Here is a 14,965-nt window from a genome sequence, read left to right on the forward strand (position 1 = left end):
TGAGTTTCTTTGCACATTTCTAAATCACACTTAAGCTCTGCTGCATTATACACATTTTTCCTTCACAGGGGTTAAATGAGGCAACAGTTTTATCTTAGAATAGCATAGTGGTTAGGGAAGAGCACATCTATCAGTCAGCATGGTTAAGCAGGAAGAAATCTGCAGCTGGCTGTTACTGAATTATTTAGGACAAGAATAAGGGCAGACAAAGAATGAGTAGACAAATGGAAATACTTCTGCTCTCAGAGTGCAGGCTTCTTAGCCCAGCAGCCTTCCCATTTTTCCTTCCCTATTTCTGTGATATACACTGAACTTAGAAGGCAATTTAAAGGTAACATCAGATACCATACATGGCCAAACTGATCCCTAATGCATGGAGCAGCATTTTAGAGAAAAGCTCTCATAGCAGAAGTTCCTTATAAACCATGAAGAGCTGAATGGGCCATTTTCCCTTTTCTTAGCGAGTGACCTGATGTCAGTAGAGATTCACTGGATTTTAGTCCCTCAGAGGTGGAATTTATGTGAATTCACGAATTTCCTTAAGAGAGAAAAGTATGGGAGGGAGGAATCAAGCCTCCAAGCCTTTTCTGGAAGGAAACACAAGTCAGCCTGAAAAAGTAATGTTACACAGCAGCACTCAAATATTTATCTCTGATGATCTTGGAGCTCAACCAGCTGAAGCTACCAAGCAATATTAGGTAGTGTTTACATACAACAGCACATAAGGCATCATGTTAAATTTAAAGCTGCTTGGCACCAAAATACCTGATCCCACAAGATCTGTTATGTCATCTTTAAGTGAAAACCTTTACTTCAAATTGTACACATCTCATTACTACATACACTCCCCCATTCACTACCTGAAAACTGGTCAGGAATAAATCTCAGTCAAAACCAGCTATGCACTGTATCTTTCTTCTTAGCACAGTCCCATTAGATAGCCACATAAAGAATTTGCTTTTAAAGGTAATGTGCACCTCTACAAAGCTTTTCCATTTCCCACAAGAGTTCTTACAATGTACAGAGAATACAGGGAAACAACATCAAGGCTGAAAATCCAAGTGCAGTGACATTTACAGGCATGTGGCTCTGAAGCAACCTCCTGAGCCCCTTCCTCAGCAGCAAACTGTTCTGCAACACATCTAGCTGCAGATTAATGCTGTGCATCACAGCCCATCAACAGCAACTGCTGAACTGCACACAGAGTTAGAAGTCTGCACTAGACTTGAGGGTCAAGTTCGCCTTTGATATAATCCCATGAAGCTCCCAGAGCTTCATGTGTGACAAACTTGGCCTTTTGTGTTTTTCTAAAGTAGTTACCAGGTATGTGACAGACAAATAACATCACCTGCATACATGAAGCTAAAATAGGTGCAAAAACATCTGAGGAAAGGATCCCACCACGTGAGATAAGAAAGCAAATTCCTCGTGACATCTGACAGAACATCTTCCAAAGCTCTTTAACTCTTCAGCTCTTGAAAAAAATGGATTAGAATATCATGAGCTGATCTCCACAAAGATAAATATGTATAGATCTCAAATTTTATCTGTATCTCTCCATATGTCCACACACATGCAAACAAAACCGAAGGAGCTGAATTATCAGAACTTACTAGACAAGCCTGAGGCAGGAAGCTGTTCACTCTGGAGATACTCCACATGCCCTCGAGGTACTGCTGAGCTTGGATGGTGACAGAGCTCAGGGCACCACTGAGGCCGCTGGGGGCCACCGTCACTTGAACGCTGGAGTTGGGAAAGCCGCCCACGCCTTGAGACCATCCCAGTCCTTTCTTCCTCTCTGCCGCAGAGAAGAGACTGGGAGACTTCCCAGGCTGCCTGCCCACCTGCCCAGCAAGGAGGGGCAGGTCCCTCTGGGAAGAGACAGTGACCATCCTGGGTACCATGCTGGTCACTGCCGCGGCGCCGGGCGGGAGGTCGGGCATCTCTGGGTAGCTGGTTTGGCTGAGGGTGTGCATCATCTGGATGGCTTCCTGCTTCAGCTGGTTCAAGTGAGTGGCACAGGTTTCACATCTGCTCTCTCCTTCATTCCTGTTCTTCTGTAAGTAGTCAGGCACTTGAAGCTTGTCAAAAATTAAAGCTGATAATCGTGGGTCCTACAGAAGTGAAGAAACGGGGGGAAAACATGGTCAGTTAAAGATAAAAATGAGAGGAAAAACCAAAGTTCTCTGATTTGCTCTCCACTCACGGAAGTACTTTAAATCTGTTCTGTAACTCTCAGCATTTTTCCTGCTGAATACCCTAACAGGCCCACAGTGGATTAATAAACCAAAAGTGAATTCATTTGTATTAGACCCAGCATGAAAATTATCATCAGAATTAAACAGTGGAGCTGCAGCGTTCCTGATAACTGCTCATTCTTCTAATTAACTCTCCTTTGGAGACATCTACAGCACCTGTGTTTCCCATGCTCAGGAACAATGTTAGTTGAGATGCTGAACCTACAAATATAACTTGATTCAAAGGCATACCACTATCAGAAACCAAGGGAAATTAGACTTGAAAGTATTTTGAAAAATTAATGTGTGACCTGGTAAATGTCCGGCTGCCCTTACCTTCGGAAATGATGAATCAAGGGGCATAAAAGCCAGTTTACATGGTGCTGCCCACAGGACTGTTATTTCTGATCTTTGCAACCCAGATGGTTGCAATATTCCCTTCTGCTACAGTTGCTTTAATGACAAATAGATTTGAGCCTACAGCCATGTGTGAAGGTGTGACAATGTGCACACTAAGACGCTGATTTAAAAGCAACACCTATTTAGTTTCCACAGAGCAATTCCCCACCAGCCCTTGGCTAGTTCATTTTAAGGCTGCTAAGACATTTTAAAACCCAGCACTGTGTTTCCACTTCAGAGATAGAGTTACCTATCTCCTGCAACACACAAACGCCCTCCCATCCCAGGCCTGCTACTGTAAAGATTAGTCAAGAGATTAAATCCAGCCCTGTCGTAAATCTGCTATCGAGCCTAACACCAGGCAGTAAAACTGACCCAACTTCACACACCCTCACAGAGCTCTCTAAACAATTGAGGTTTTAATGAAATCACAGCACAGCCAAAGGTTTATTTGTATAATTATTTCAAATGAAAATATTTAATTTTCTTGTTAATAAGTAGGACACACATAGCTGGTAAATCAGCCATCCAACATATGCTGGGGATATCCCCAGATTGGCACTTGTTTTTAAAAATGTATTACTTTATGCCAAGCTGCAATTGCTCTCTAGGAAATGAATGTCCTATTAGAAAACTCATTCTGGTTTTAATTACAATGCACATCAATAAAACTCTTTAAAGAAGTCTTGGCACTGGTACTTTGGCTTTGCTCTGAATTCAGAAAGCACTAAAATACTGCTTAACTTCTGCAGCAGTAGCACAGAATTTATCTCGTGTTCAGCTGTTGGACTACTCCTGCAATGGTTTTAATCTCTCACAAGACACAGTGCTGTGTAGATAGAAACCACTGTAAGTATATCTAGCATCACATTATTCCACAGCCAAAAGCCATTGATCAAAGTTGCTCTCTCTGCAATAATCTAAATTATTGTTTATTGACTTAAAATTAAAAATACTTCTGAGGCTAAGAAAAGCTTCTCCTGCCACTGGCTGAACAATAAATTGATTCACAACAGTGAATCAGCATAAAAAGTGAAGTGAAAGACACTGTTTCATTTTTGTCTCTTCTCTTTATTGAGGTTTCGATCCTGCTAAAAATGCCTTTGAAGTTGCACCATTTGCTTATCCTCACGAGGAGCAAATTCTTTCCCACCAAATCTCCCAGAAGATGGTAATACTAAATTAAGACACATTAGTCAGAAAAAAAAGTAATTAATATTTTAGAAACTTTTTTCTATCCCTTCAGCAGAAAGTGCTATTGGTTAGACTCAAAAAAAAAAAAAAAAAAAAAAAAAACCAGAGACTCAGTGCTGCAAGCTCTGTTTAGCCTCGGGGAAAACAAAGGCCATGCAGTCGATCTCCCAGATCTCCCAAGAAAAACAAACAGCACCGTGCTCAGTGCTCCTCAGAAACTTCTCCAAGGGAGGAGAGCCCTCTGAGCAAATACTTGCTGAGGCTGACACACAGCATCCATTCACAGAGCCCCAAAACACAGCACCTTCCAGCACTGGGTGCCCCATCCGCAGCAGGCACATCCCTGGGCTCACTCCTTTGATCCAAGCTGGGCACACAAGGAAGCACCTGCACGTCCCAACTGCAGGAGCCTCATCTGGCAATGTTTAAATTGCTATCAAATGTCAAAAGTTTCAAATAAGCAATTAAAGCGAATTACTAGGTGAAACAGGCTTCTCATTTAAAAGAAATTACTTCTTTTGATGTGAAGAAAATTAATGACCCCAATTCTAGCTCCATAAACACAGTTTACAGCATAAGGCAGATCAGAGTCAGGCCTGTCTCGCAGTTACAAAGAAATCAAGTCGATGTCATATTAAAGGGGGGAACAAAAATAAATTTTAAAAAATATATATTTAGAAAATTACACAGAGCAAAGCTTATAGGCACATAGCATGCCAAATTTAAACCTCTTAAGTTATTTATAGTAAAAGAAAAAGGCCTCCCATTTCCAATGCTTATATTCTGCCAAGCTTTACAAGGAGCCTCTTGACCCACACATGCAGCCTCTGTGACTCCCAGCTGGCATTGTGGCCAGCCTTCTCCAGTTGGGGAGAACCTTCTCCACCTCAGTAAGGGCCCAGCTGGAGAGTTAGATTACTTTTATTTTTCCACTCTGAGAGACAAAAACACCTGGCTAATGGTTGGGCGTGAAGGCCAGAGGAAACACAAGTTACTGTTAAAAACATTAACCATGACTTAAAAGTTTAGCCAGCCTCATTAAAGAGGTTTTCCTGCCTGGTGACAATGCCTGGTCCTGGGGAGCCCCTGCTCCAGCAGCTCACACTCTAACAAGGCTGGGCTGGGAGTTACACTCTCGTATTTAACAGAGGGAAGAAATAAAACCTGAGTGACCAAATGTGTGACACACACGTGGGAGGGGTGAGGCAGCCAAAGCCATCCTTGCTGCAGCTCCACCAGCAGACAGGCCAGCCAAACAAAGGGGGTGTGCAAACTGCTGAGGGCAATGGCATAAAAATTAAACATACAAAACATAAGCCTCTGTTCCAAACACTGCTCCAAAACCTCTTTAGTCTGCTGTGCTACAAAGAACATAACTCTTTTGTTCCTCCACACCATAAATAAACTATGCTGTCTTTGTCACACCTACTTTCCAAATGCTCTTCTTTCCCCTGAACACGCAGGATAAGCAGAACACTGTGATGCTACAACATTCACAGCTTCCCCTCCCAAAACCCTCGTTTCAGACTCAGGTTGTTAACTTTTGCATACAAATTTTAGATATTCAAACATCACAGACTGTTAGAATTGTAAAATAAATGGTCCCACTAGGAACTGAGGAGCCCAGCAGCCCCCAGCAAGGTCAGGGCATGAGATAATTACATGTCCTTATATGAGGACGAATTTCCCGAATGCCTGAATTTACCACTGCTTTTCAGCAAGCAGTTCTTACAGACACAAGCCAGCTGCCAACTGCTGCTGGGAGCTTAGAGACACACATGCAAACTGCCCACAGGAGAGGAGCTCACAGAAATGGGCTGCAAGTTCAGGACGGCAAATTTGGAAAACCAGGACTGTGCTCCCGCTAGAACACACTGACAAATCACCCATTTCCTTCAGCACTGGAACATTCAACCCAAAGCCTGCCTTCAGGCTTTACCTCTGAAACCAGGAGCAGGGAAAAGCAGCACAGACTTGAAAGCACATCAGAAGTTGCTACTTGCAACAGTGGGAAGGGAACAGTCTGTGTAATTGAAGTTTCCCTCTCTGATGCAAGAGCTCAGCTCTGCTGCCTCCACATGAGAGCAAGGAGGACCCAGCAGGGTCTCAGCTGTGGGGTAACACCACGTGCTGCATGTGGGGCACACAAACAAAACCCACATTTCACAACTGTAAAATATCACATCCCCAGACCACTGCCCTTGAAACTACAGACATAACTCACAGCAACTGGGACATGGCCAGAGGCCAGTGTCACCAAAAATCCCTGCTACAGCTTAGACACCAAAGTCACAGCCAGGTTTTCAAAGCATGAAACACCAAATTACCTTCCTGGACCTGAACTATTCTGAGAACTTGAAGCAGTTTGTCACTGATAAATGCACTTAAATTAAATTATTTTGAAATTATAGCTCAATCTGTAATTTCCCATGTACTCAGAGTTAGCAGTTAGATTTTCTGTTCAACTAACAAGAAAGAATAGAGAGGTTTTTCCCACTGAAAAAGAGAAACAAAGATACAAGCTTTGAATCTTACCTGCAGCTACTGACTGCTAACTCCCAAACTAAGCAAGAGAAGAGGAGGCAGCACAGCATCTGGATTCTCACTTAAGAAGTCCCTGCAGTAATACCCACCCATCTGTAACCTAATCCTTTCAGAGAGGAACTATGCACAGAGTGTGAACAAACGATGACGAACAAATGATGAAAAGTCAAATTGCCAACAACCACCCTCAGTAATTACCCACAATTTTGCCTGGCACTGCTTTCTGCAGTGAGAGTGTATCTAGAGCAGTATTCTGAATTGAATTAAATTAAAGTCTTGATATAAATATAATTTAAGAGAAAGAAGAAGCATTGAATGTCACATTGAAATATATAATTAAATACAGATTGAGGTGAACAACATTTTAAAAAGATGCTTTTGGAGAAAGGAATGTACTATCCCAGTGCACAAGAATCAATGTTAATGATTTTTTGTCTTAATTGTCCTTCCAGATCTCTGCCGTGCTGCTTACAAATTAGTTTTTATCTTACAAGACATTGTGAAATATTCCCTTGTATCTTCTATATTGACAAATACCTTGAAGGCTGATGTCTGCTTTCAACTATATAGCAGTCATTGTGAAAACAAACAAACAAAAAAAAGCAAGCACTATATTCAGCAAACCCAGAGAGCGTTCAATGCAATCAAGGGAAAAAAAAAAAAAAACAATTCTAATGATTTTTTTTAGAGAAGTTTCCAACTATCTGACTAATCTCAAGGGAGTGAAAATATGAGCTTTAAGTCTCCAAGTAACCCATGTTGTTAATTCATTCAGTCACTGACCTCATCTTATCAGAATATAAACAATCAAGGAAAAACAAACACATGAAGCTTTCACAAAAACAGAATTCACCTGAAGTCCCATCTCCTGGGAGTTAAGGGACTCCACTGGAACCTGCAGTGTAACTTCACTGTCCTTGAAAGCATTCCTCTGAACAAGCAGGAAAGCAATGCACATTTCCAAAGGGAGCAATATGTGCAGGAATTAGGAAAAACGTAGATACATTTTTAAGGCCTAATTCCATTTGGCCTCTTTACAGTAATGTCTCACTACCTTTAGGTGGAATGTTAATTTAAGCCAGTGGGCTGTGGCCCTCCTCCCATTCTATCTCCTAGCAGGATTTCTTCAAATCTCACTCCCATTATTCTGTTTCCAGCCACAACCTGAGCTTGTGCACACAGACATATCCCCCTCACTCTACCCAACTGAGACTCAACCCAATTTTTTTTTCATCTCTGCCATCCCAAAGAGTTTGGAAGAAAAATAAAAATCCAAGCACATTTTCTTACTTATATAAAAAAATTACAGGGTATCTCTTGTAAACAGGGCCCATCTTTCTAAGAAAAGCCAGGTAATAGGATAAATCTGCTCCAAACCGCGTGACCCCCCACTAAAAACGACTGCGCCGTGTTCAGATATTGGGCAGCTCCACTGAACTCTATTTATTTCCATTTCCTGCCCACTTTAATGTACTTCAGTGGCCTGCAGTAAAGTTAAAGCAATAGGTGTCTGTCATAAAGATGAATGGTGCTATTGGAATGCATAATACAGTGGAAAGAGGAAATGAGAGCAATCTGGTTTATTTACATCTCAGGCTGCCATCAGCACCTCAGCCCACCTCCCAATGGCCTCAGCTGCCTTTCCTGTTATCTTGCTGGATAGTCCCCTGCAATGAGTTGGCTTTTAACCTCTCAGAACCAGAGGGGATGAGCTGATCTCCCAGATTTGCTTTCATGAGCTGGCAGAGTGCTGGAGCAAACAGCCATGCAGTGTGTTCAGTGCAAAGAAAACAAAATAAAGGTAGTGGTTGCCATTTAAATTAATTAAAAGACACAAGCAAAACAAAAGACCCCAAAGAGATCTGCTATCACCGGTAAATTTAGATCAACACACAGCAACCTGACTACTTCTGAAAAACAGTAATTACTGTTTCACAAAATATTACTTTTAATCTTCTTTCTTTACAATCTAATTAAACAGATATTTTACTTGCCTTTGCAAAATGTTTTTCTTAATTTCATCCAATTTTAACATTTGGTGTGTTCTATAAACTACACATCCAAACTAGTATGCAATTTTATGCTTATTTTTAATAGTGTATGACTTCATTTAAAATTTATGACTTTTAATTTGCATGTTTATTGTTGGTTTTAAGTAATCTTTTAATTTTCCCTCTTGGCTCTGAGGCTTACTATAACTTCACAATGTAAATTCAGTACTAATTTTGTTCATGTGAAAACACCATCTTCCAACACGCGTTGTGTCTTTTTTAATTTCCCTCTTATTTCTTTTATAAACCTTCAGAAAAGAATTATCACTTGGAACAGCAGCAAGTATATGTAGAAACAGTAGCATATCTATCACCACACAATACTTGGTGTCTAAAAGCCTTTGTTTGGTTCTACTTTCAAAAATAACCACTTGGATGAAGCTGACTTTCAGAAATTCAGACAAAATCCTCTTACAGAAATTAGACACTTTAGTTTAAAAGATAGAGGTTTCCATCCCTAATTATTTTTTTCTTTGAAACCAGGGAATAAATTTTGGTTAGCCTATGAGCACAGTAAATCAGATTATAAAAACTCTGCTTATTAGAGTCACAACTGCATAAAAAGTCACAGTTTCTCTTTCCTCTTCAAAGCAAGCCAAGGGCTCATGGGTTAGAACAGCTACTTGGGAAACTGATGCTGATTTCATCACACTGAATGCCACCAACCCCCACATACAGTTTGAGTTCAGTGAGGCTGCCCAGATAATGGAATAGCTCTGAATTTCAGCATGGGGATGAAAATCAGAGCACAGCACCACTACACAGAAACATGCTGCCTTGTCAAAATGCCTCAGAAACACCAACTCCTAATAACATTTTATGGGAAACAAAAGGCTCTTCCCACTATTAGAATTCAGTCAACACATTCTGTGTTTCCAGAATTACAAATTGCACTGTGAGCCTGGTGAAGAGAACTCCCTCACTGATGAACTCTGACCAGCAACCCAGCCCAGCCAGCCCAATGCCCTGGGAGAGGAGTCACGCCCCAGATGAGATCTTCAGCATCTCTAAATAAATGATCATAACTTCATTTGTCCCAGGAGAACCGTGCCCATTTGTATCAGACAGACCTCTGACGAGGGAGGTCAAGAACAGCTGGACACCAGCCACAGTGAAAGCAACTCTAACTTACAAAGACTGCATAGGAAAAAGAAAAAATTGCTTGGAACACCCCTCTGTGTACGAACCCTACCATTGCTTCAGCCCAACCATCTGAATCCAATTAACAGAACACTGAGCGGCAGAAGTTAGGGAGTGGACACATTTTCCAAATGAACATCATTAGCATAATGGAGATTTAAAATCAACTATGGAAACCAGCACTTGGCATTGGATCACACTCTCTTAGTGTCTCATTCACTTGTTCATTTTATCAATTATTTGGTAAATGAATACTTGAAGACCATACAGAAACGATTTAGCCTTCACAACCAAAAGGCTGCCCCATTGTGCACTCCTTGCAAGCTACAAATTACTGCACACAGTGCACAGTTAGCACACCAGGCAGTTTTTATTATTACAAAATTGGATTGCACTTATTCTTCACCTTAATTAAGTTTCACTGCCTCAGTTTGACTGCTTCACAAAAACAAAAAAAAAATCTTGCTGAAAAATTCTGGGTTTACATTTTGAATTTAGGAAGTACAGCAGTGGAGTTGAGTTTTAACTTTTTCTCCTTGAATTAAGCAAGGGAAAAAAAAGGGAAAAAAAAAAAAAAACTAACAGTAATGAATAGTTAAGGAATGATGAAGAGCATCTGTAACTCCTCAACCACAAGCTGGCCACACTGTGCCTGAAGGGTCTGCTTCAGTTCCTTGGCTTACTAGGTGGCATGCATGAGACACTACTTCCCTGTCCAAGCTGTTCATCCAGCTTGGTAAAAAATTGCCTTCTAGATCCACTTGGGTAAGGAAAATAGGAAATCATTCTACTTTTAAGCAAAGATAACTCAAGAAAAACTATCAACGGTAAGTGAGCACTGGCAATTGCTACAGAATGGTGTTGAGAAATTTTCTTCTTTTGAGAGTATCTAAAGAGCAGGTGAAAAACATCTGTGGGAGGTGATCAAGAGACAGATGACCCTACTCCACTGGAGAAAGCTGGATTACTTTTTAAGGATCTGAAGATCATTCCTCAGCCCTGTGATACTAGTTTTGGAAAGATGAGTAACATAGCTCTGCACAGACTTGCTGCTTGGGTCCAAGTGCCACGGAGTTCAAAATACTGCTCTACTTAGTGTAAGTTACTAATAGTGACTAATAGGCATCTATCTTGCTCACAGCAAGTATTCCAACTTGCATCATCACTACATTAATTTCATACCTCTTGTCCTAGTTGTGACCCTTTATACACTTTGAAAAATTCTTCTGTCAAATACAGCGACCATCACCACACCCAAAACTATCTTTTATCATTAATTATGCTACATTTATAGCCCACTTTCAATCTTCCTTTAGAGATACAAAGTATAGTATTGCTACATTTTGTTCCCTACAATTTCAGGGAGCAGCTTTCTAGAGCTGCCTAAATGAGATGCCTAAATTAGAAGGTGCAAGCCCAGCTACTCCCCTCTGTCAGGTACAAGCGGTGTCCCTCAGGGTCTGTATTGGGACCAGTGTTATTTAACATCATTAAGGCTGGTTGAGGGCAGCCTCAGAGGTTTGCAGATGACACCAAGCTGAGCGGTGCAGCTGACACACCTGAAGGATGGGATGCCATCCAGAGAGAGCTCCACAAGCTCCATTCAATGGGAATCTCACAAGATTTAACAAGACCAAGTGCTGGTGCTGCACCTGGGTCAGGACAAGCCCCAGGACCAATCCAGGTGGGGATGAACAGACTGAGAGCAGCTCTCAGAAGGGCTTGGGTAAGAATTGCTTCTATCAGCCAACAAATCACACTCACATGACTGGAATGACAACAGTCTGGTGATCAATATCCACCTGTAACCCTCTTGTCAGGAAGCCCTGCAGTGGTCCTGTGAACACTGCAAGATGTGGAACCTCTCACCATGCAAAGGACTGGTGTAACCAAAGAGGAGCAGCTCCCTTTGCCCAAGGTCTGTATTCTACAAACAGCAATCCATGGGGCTACGCCCCCAGGCAGACAAAAACCCACTCTGCCCATGCTCAAAGCATCTCAAAATCCTTGGTAATAGGGTTTGTAAACTCTGCTAAGGCACGGGATATAAACATATTAAACCCAAGGGCAAAGTGAGCTTATGTCTGCCTGTAACACATGCACACGTAGACATGCCCAGAGATGATTGGCAAAAACACCTCTGCAAACTCTCTCAGGCTCCTCACACACACACACACACAAAACAAGCCTTGTCTCCTGAGACACAAAAGCAATCAAATACCTGGCAACAACTTTCAAAACCCTTCAAGCCAGATCCTATTAAAACCAACAGCTAAGAGATGAAAGGCTCTAGCTATCCTACCAGTCACACTTAACAAGGCTCTTAAACATTTACTGTATCTTACATTACCTCTATAGAAATTCCACAACTGTAGACAGTGCCTAACATCATAGGATACATTTATGTTTCCGTTCAATTGAAGGTACAACATAAAAGGATGTTTTTATTTTAATTTGTGTTCTGGGACCTTGGAAAAGAAGCTGCCTCATCACCTGCTGGAAAAGGCCAAGTACAGAGGAAGAAAGGGTTCTTTTAAGAATAGAAATTACAGCCCCAGAGTGAGACCTGGGCCCTAAAGAAATCCATGGCAACATTCACATTGAATGCAAAGTCATTAAATCTCCCTCTAAATTGAAACAGCCCCGTTCCTAATTTCAAATTAGCAACGAACTCTTTCACCAGCCTGCCTCTCTATTTCATAAAATGCCCATGAAATGCATGTTTATAGTTGATGGGTGATGACTTAAGTTAAATCTTGGTGTGAAAACTTCCCCATTCTTTTTAAAAGAAGGTTTTCTAGCATTTCTAAAGCATTAAAAAAACCCTGTCACCCAAGTTGCCTTAGTATTATCATTACAGATGTAAATACACATTTAAAACCAGTTGTGTAATCTTTGCTAACATCCTTGTAAAATCTTGCAGTTTGTCAAATAGCCCCCATTGTGGACAGCACTGAAGCAGTTCTAGAGATCACCAGAGTTAAAAGGCAGTGAAGAAAAGTACCTTGTCCCACCTCCTGCACATCACAGCTCTGCTAATTTCAATCATGAGAAGTAGTGAACCTGACAGGCTTCTTTAATGAAAATAGATGCTTTAATATTTTAAGAAACACTCACTTTTATTTAAGCCCATGTGTCTTCCAGACCCACAGTACTTCTGAAAAAAATAATGTTTTTAAAGTACACGGTATATGAATAAAAAACACAATCAAGCAGGTAGGGAAAGCAATTGAGGATATAAATCCAGAACTGACACACACTGCTCTTTGCTGCTGTGACAGTTTATATCAGCCAGGCCAGAAACCCTGCTCCCAATGGTCAGCTTGAAAAATCCAAGTGGCTGATTCCAGGACACTCAGCACCATTCCAGGCACTCACTGTGCACTGTTAATATCTGATGTATGCTTGCAGCTCCAGTCTCAGAGAAAGCCATTTTGCAGGATATGCTCAAAGATGTGTGTTTTACACCACATGCCTGATGCTGTGATTCACAGGGAAAACCTGCACAGAAGGCACAGGCTGGGATGTTACTGCTCCAAGCTCCATCAGCAAAGTCACTGAAATAAATTAACATCAGCATCTCATAGAAGTTCCTGCATAAGAGTGTTAGGCAAGATTTATTCAAGACTACAGTCTCAGGGGCAATTCATCAGAATCAAATAAATGAAAATGGGACCAGCTAGAATAACAAAGCAGCCCAGCCAAGGCAGCAGCCACATGACAGCCAGAGGCATCTCCAGAGTGGTCAAAACAACTGTCCACAGAGCTTGCCAGTGAGCCAGATGCTGCTGCTGGAAGAAGGGTAGTGTTGATATAAACTCAGAGATACAAGATGCTTAACACCAAGAGCAATCAATCTTGATCATTCCCACACAGCTGCCAAGCTTTGCTTTTATGCCACAAGAGATGAAAACAAACTGCATAAAGCACATGTAGATCCTACATGAGAAATTCCCTCCACCCTCCCCTTACTACTCAGAAACAAACCCACAACTTGGGTGTAGCTGTAAATGACCTGATGCTTTTCCTGAGTTAACAACAGAACCAGGAAAGAATATCGTTGGCTAAACAGAGCACTGTACACACCCTGCCAGAGAACCAATGAACTTATCATACTGTATAGGAAATTCCTATCTTCCACATCAATTAGTGACCCAAGAGTGATTGATTTTATAATCCCAAACTTGACTTACAAAGTGGCTTCCTCTGGGGCCAATTTTCCATTACCCAGCATGTGGAAAATTGCATATGGTCAGTGCACTATGAAAACCAAGGAAAAATAAGTGCTATTTAAACCCCAATTCTACCATGCCTCCACATTCTTGCTTTCCTGAGGGAGATGCACTTTTGACAGTTACTTCCTTTCCCTGCCCCAACATCCTATCTGCACCACACACCAGCTGGGCACTCAATCAAAACAGAAACAACAACAGGAACTAGGAGCTATTCACTACAATAGGATCAAAACATTTCTAGGCACTAGTGCTTTGCCAAGTTACCAGCCCTGAAGACCTGCCACAATCCTCCTCCTCCTCCCTCCCATCACAGACACCATTGCTGAAAGTGACCCCACTTCAACCTGAAGCACCACATTTTGAAGATCACAGCTTCTGAGTCAGAAGCCACATCTCAGAACTGCAGGAGGCAATGGAACTGGGCAGCAGAAAGGTGAGAAAGTTATCTGGCCAACAGCACAGGCCTCTGTTTGTCCTTTATTCCAATCAAGTTAGCATTAGCTCCATCTATAAAACCAGGATTGCACTGCACACTAACTACCAGGGTAATCACAGAAACAGCACCACAACATGATTACTGGGTGCTAATTATATCTTATAAAGAGTTAAAGACAATCAAGTGCATGTAATAAAGATTTATATGCAGGTTTTCACTGACCTGAAACAGCTCCATACATTAGTAGGTTAACATTATTGCAGGAACAAAGCAAACAGTTACATCTACATGATAAAATACATGAAACCAAGAGCCAGATGTTGGGTCCTTTCATCCAGGAAGCAATTATTTAATTCCTGGGAAAAGATGATGTCTGTCATTGTTTCATCAATACATAATATATCTCAGAACCAATCCTGGCACTCTGGCCTGGGCAGGGTACAAATCTGCAGGACTGCACAGGGTCATGAATCAAGGGTCTCCTTTTCCTGCACTGCCATTGCTTCTGGGCAGTGAACACAGAGCAACTGGAGATATCCTCAGTCCATATCTCTATCTCCCCATTGATGCACAACAGCACAGACCCCAAGGAGGCTAAAAGGAAAGATTCTGCTTCCCCTCACAGCCCTCCAGCAAGGCCAAGTTCTCCAAGGGTAAGCACAACAGGGAATGCCAAGGAGCTGCCCACCCTCTCCACCACAGTTGCTGGCGTAGGGTCCTGTGTAATCA

The 14,965-nt window shown here is 41.7% G+C and overlaps 1 protein-coding gene across 1 annotated transcript in view; it reads right to left on the minus strand.

The window, feature by feature from the left end:
* The window catches only part of KIF26A (kinesin family member 26A), a 94,477-nt gene that overhangs the window by 61,604 nt on the left and 17,908 nt on the right, over window positions 1–14,965 (minus strand). The window contains exon 2 of the mRNA XM_063159835.1: window positions 1,614–2,114. Within this exon, the coding sequence (XP_063015905.1) occupies window positions 1,614–1,979 (366 nt within the window). The 5' untranslated portion in view covers window positions 1,980–2,114. The remainder of the gene's footprint in view (window positions 1–1,613; window positions 2,115–14,965) is intronic.

The sequence above is a fragment of the Melospiza melodia genome, chromosome 6 (assembly GCF_035770615.1).
Source record: "Melospiza melodia melodia isolate bMelMel2 chromosome 6, bMelMel2.pri, whole genome shotgun sequence".
Classification (NCBI taxonomy): Eukaryota; Metazoa; Chordata; class Aves; order Passeriformes; family Passerellidae; genus Melospiza; species Melospiza melodia.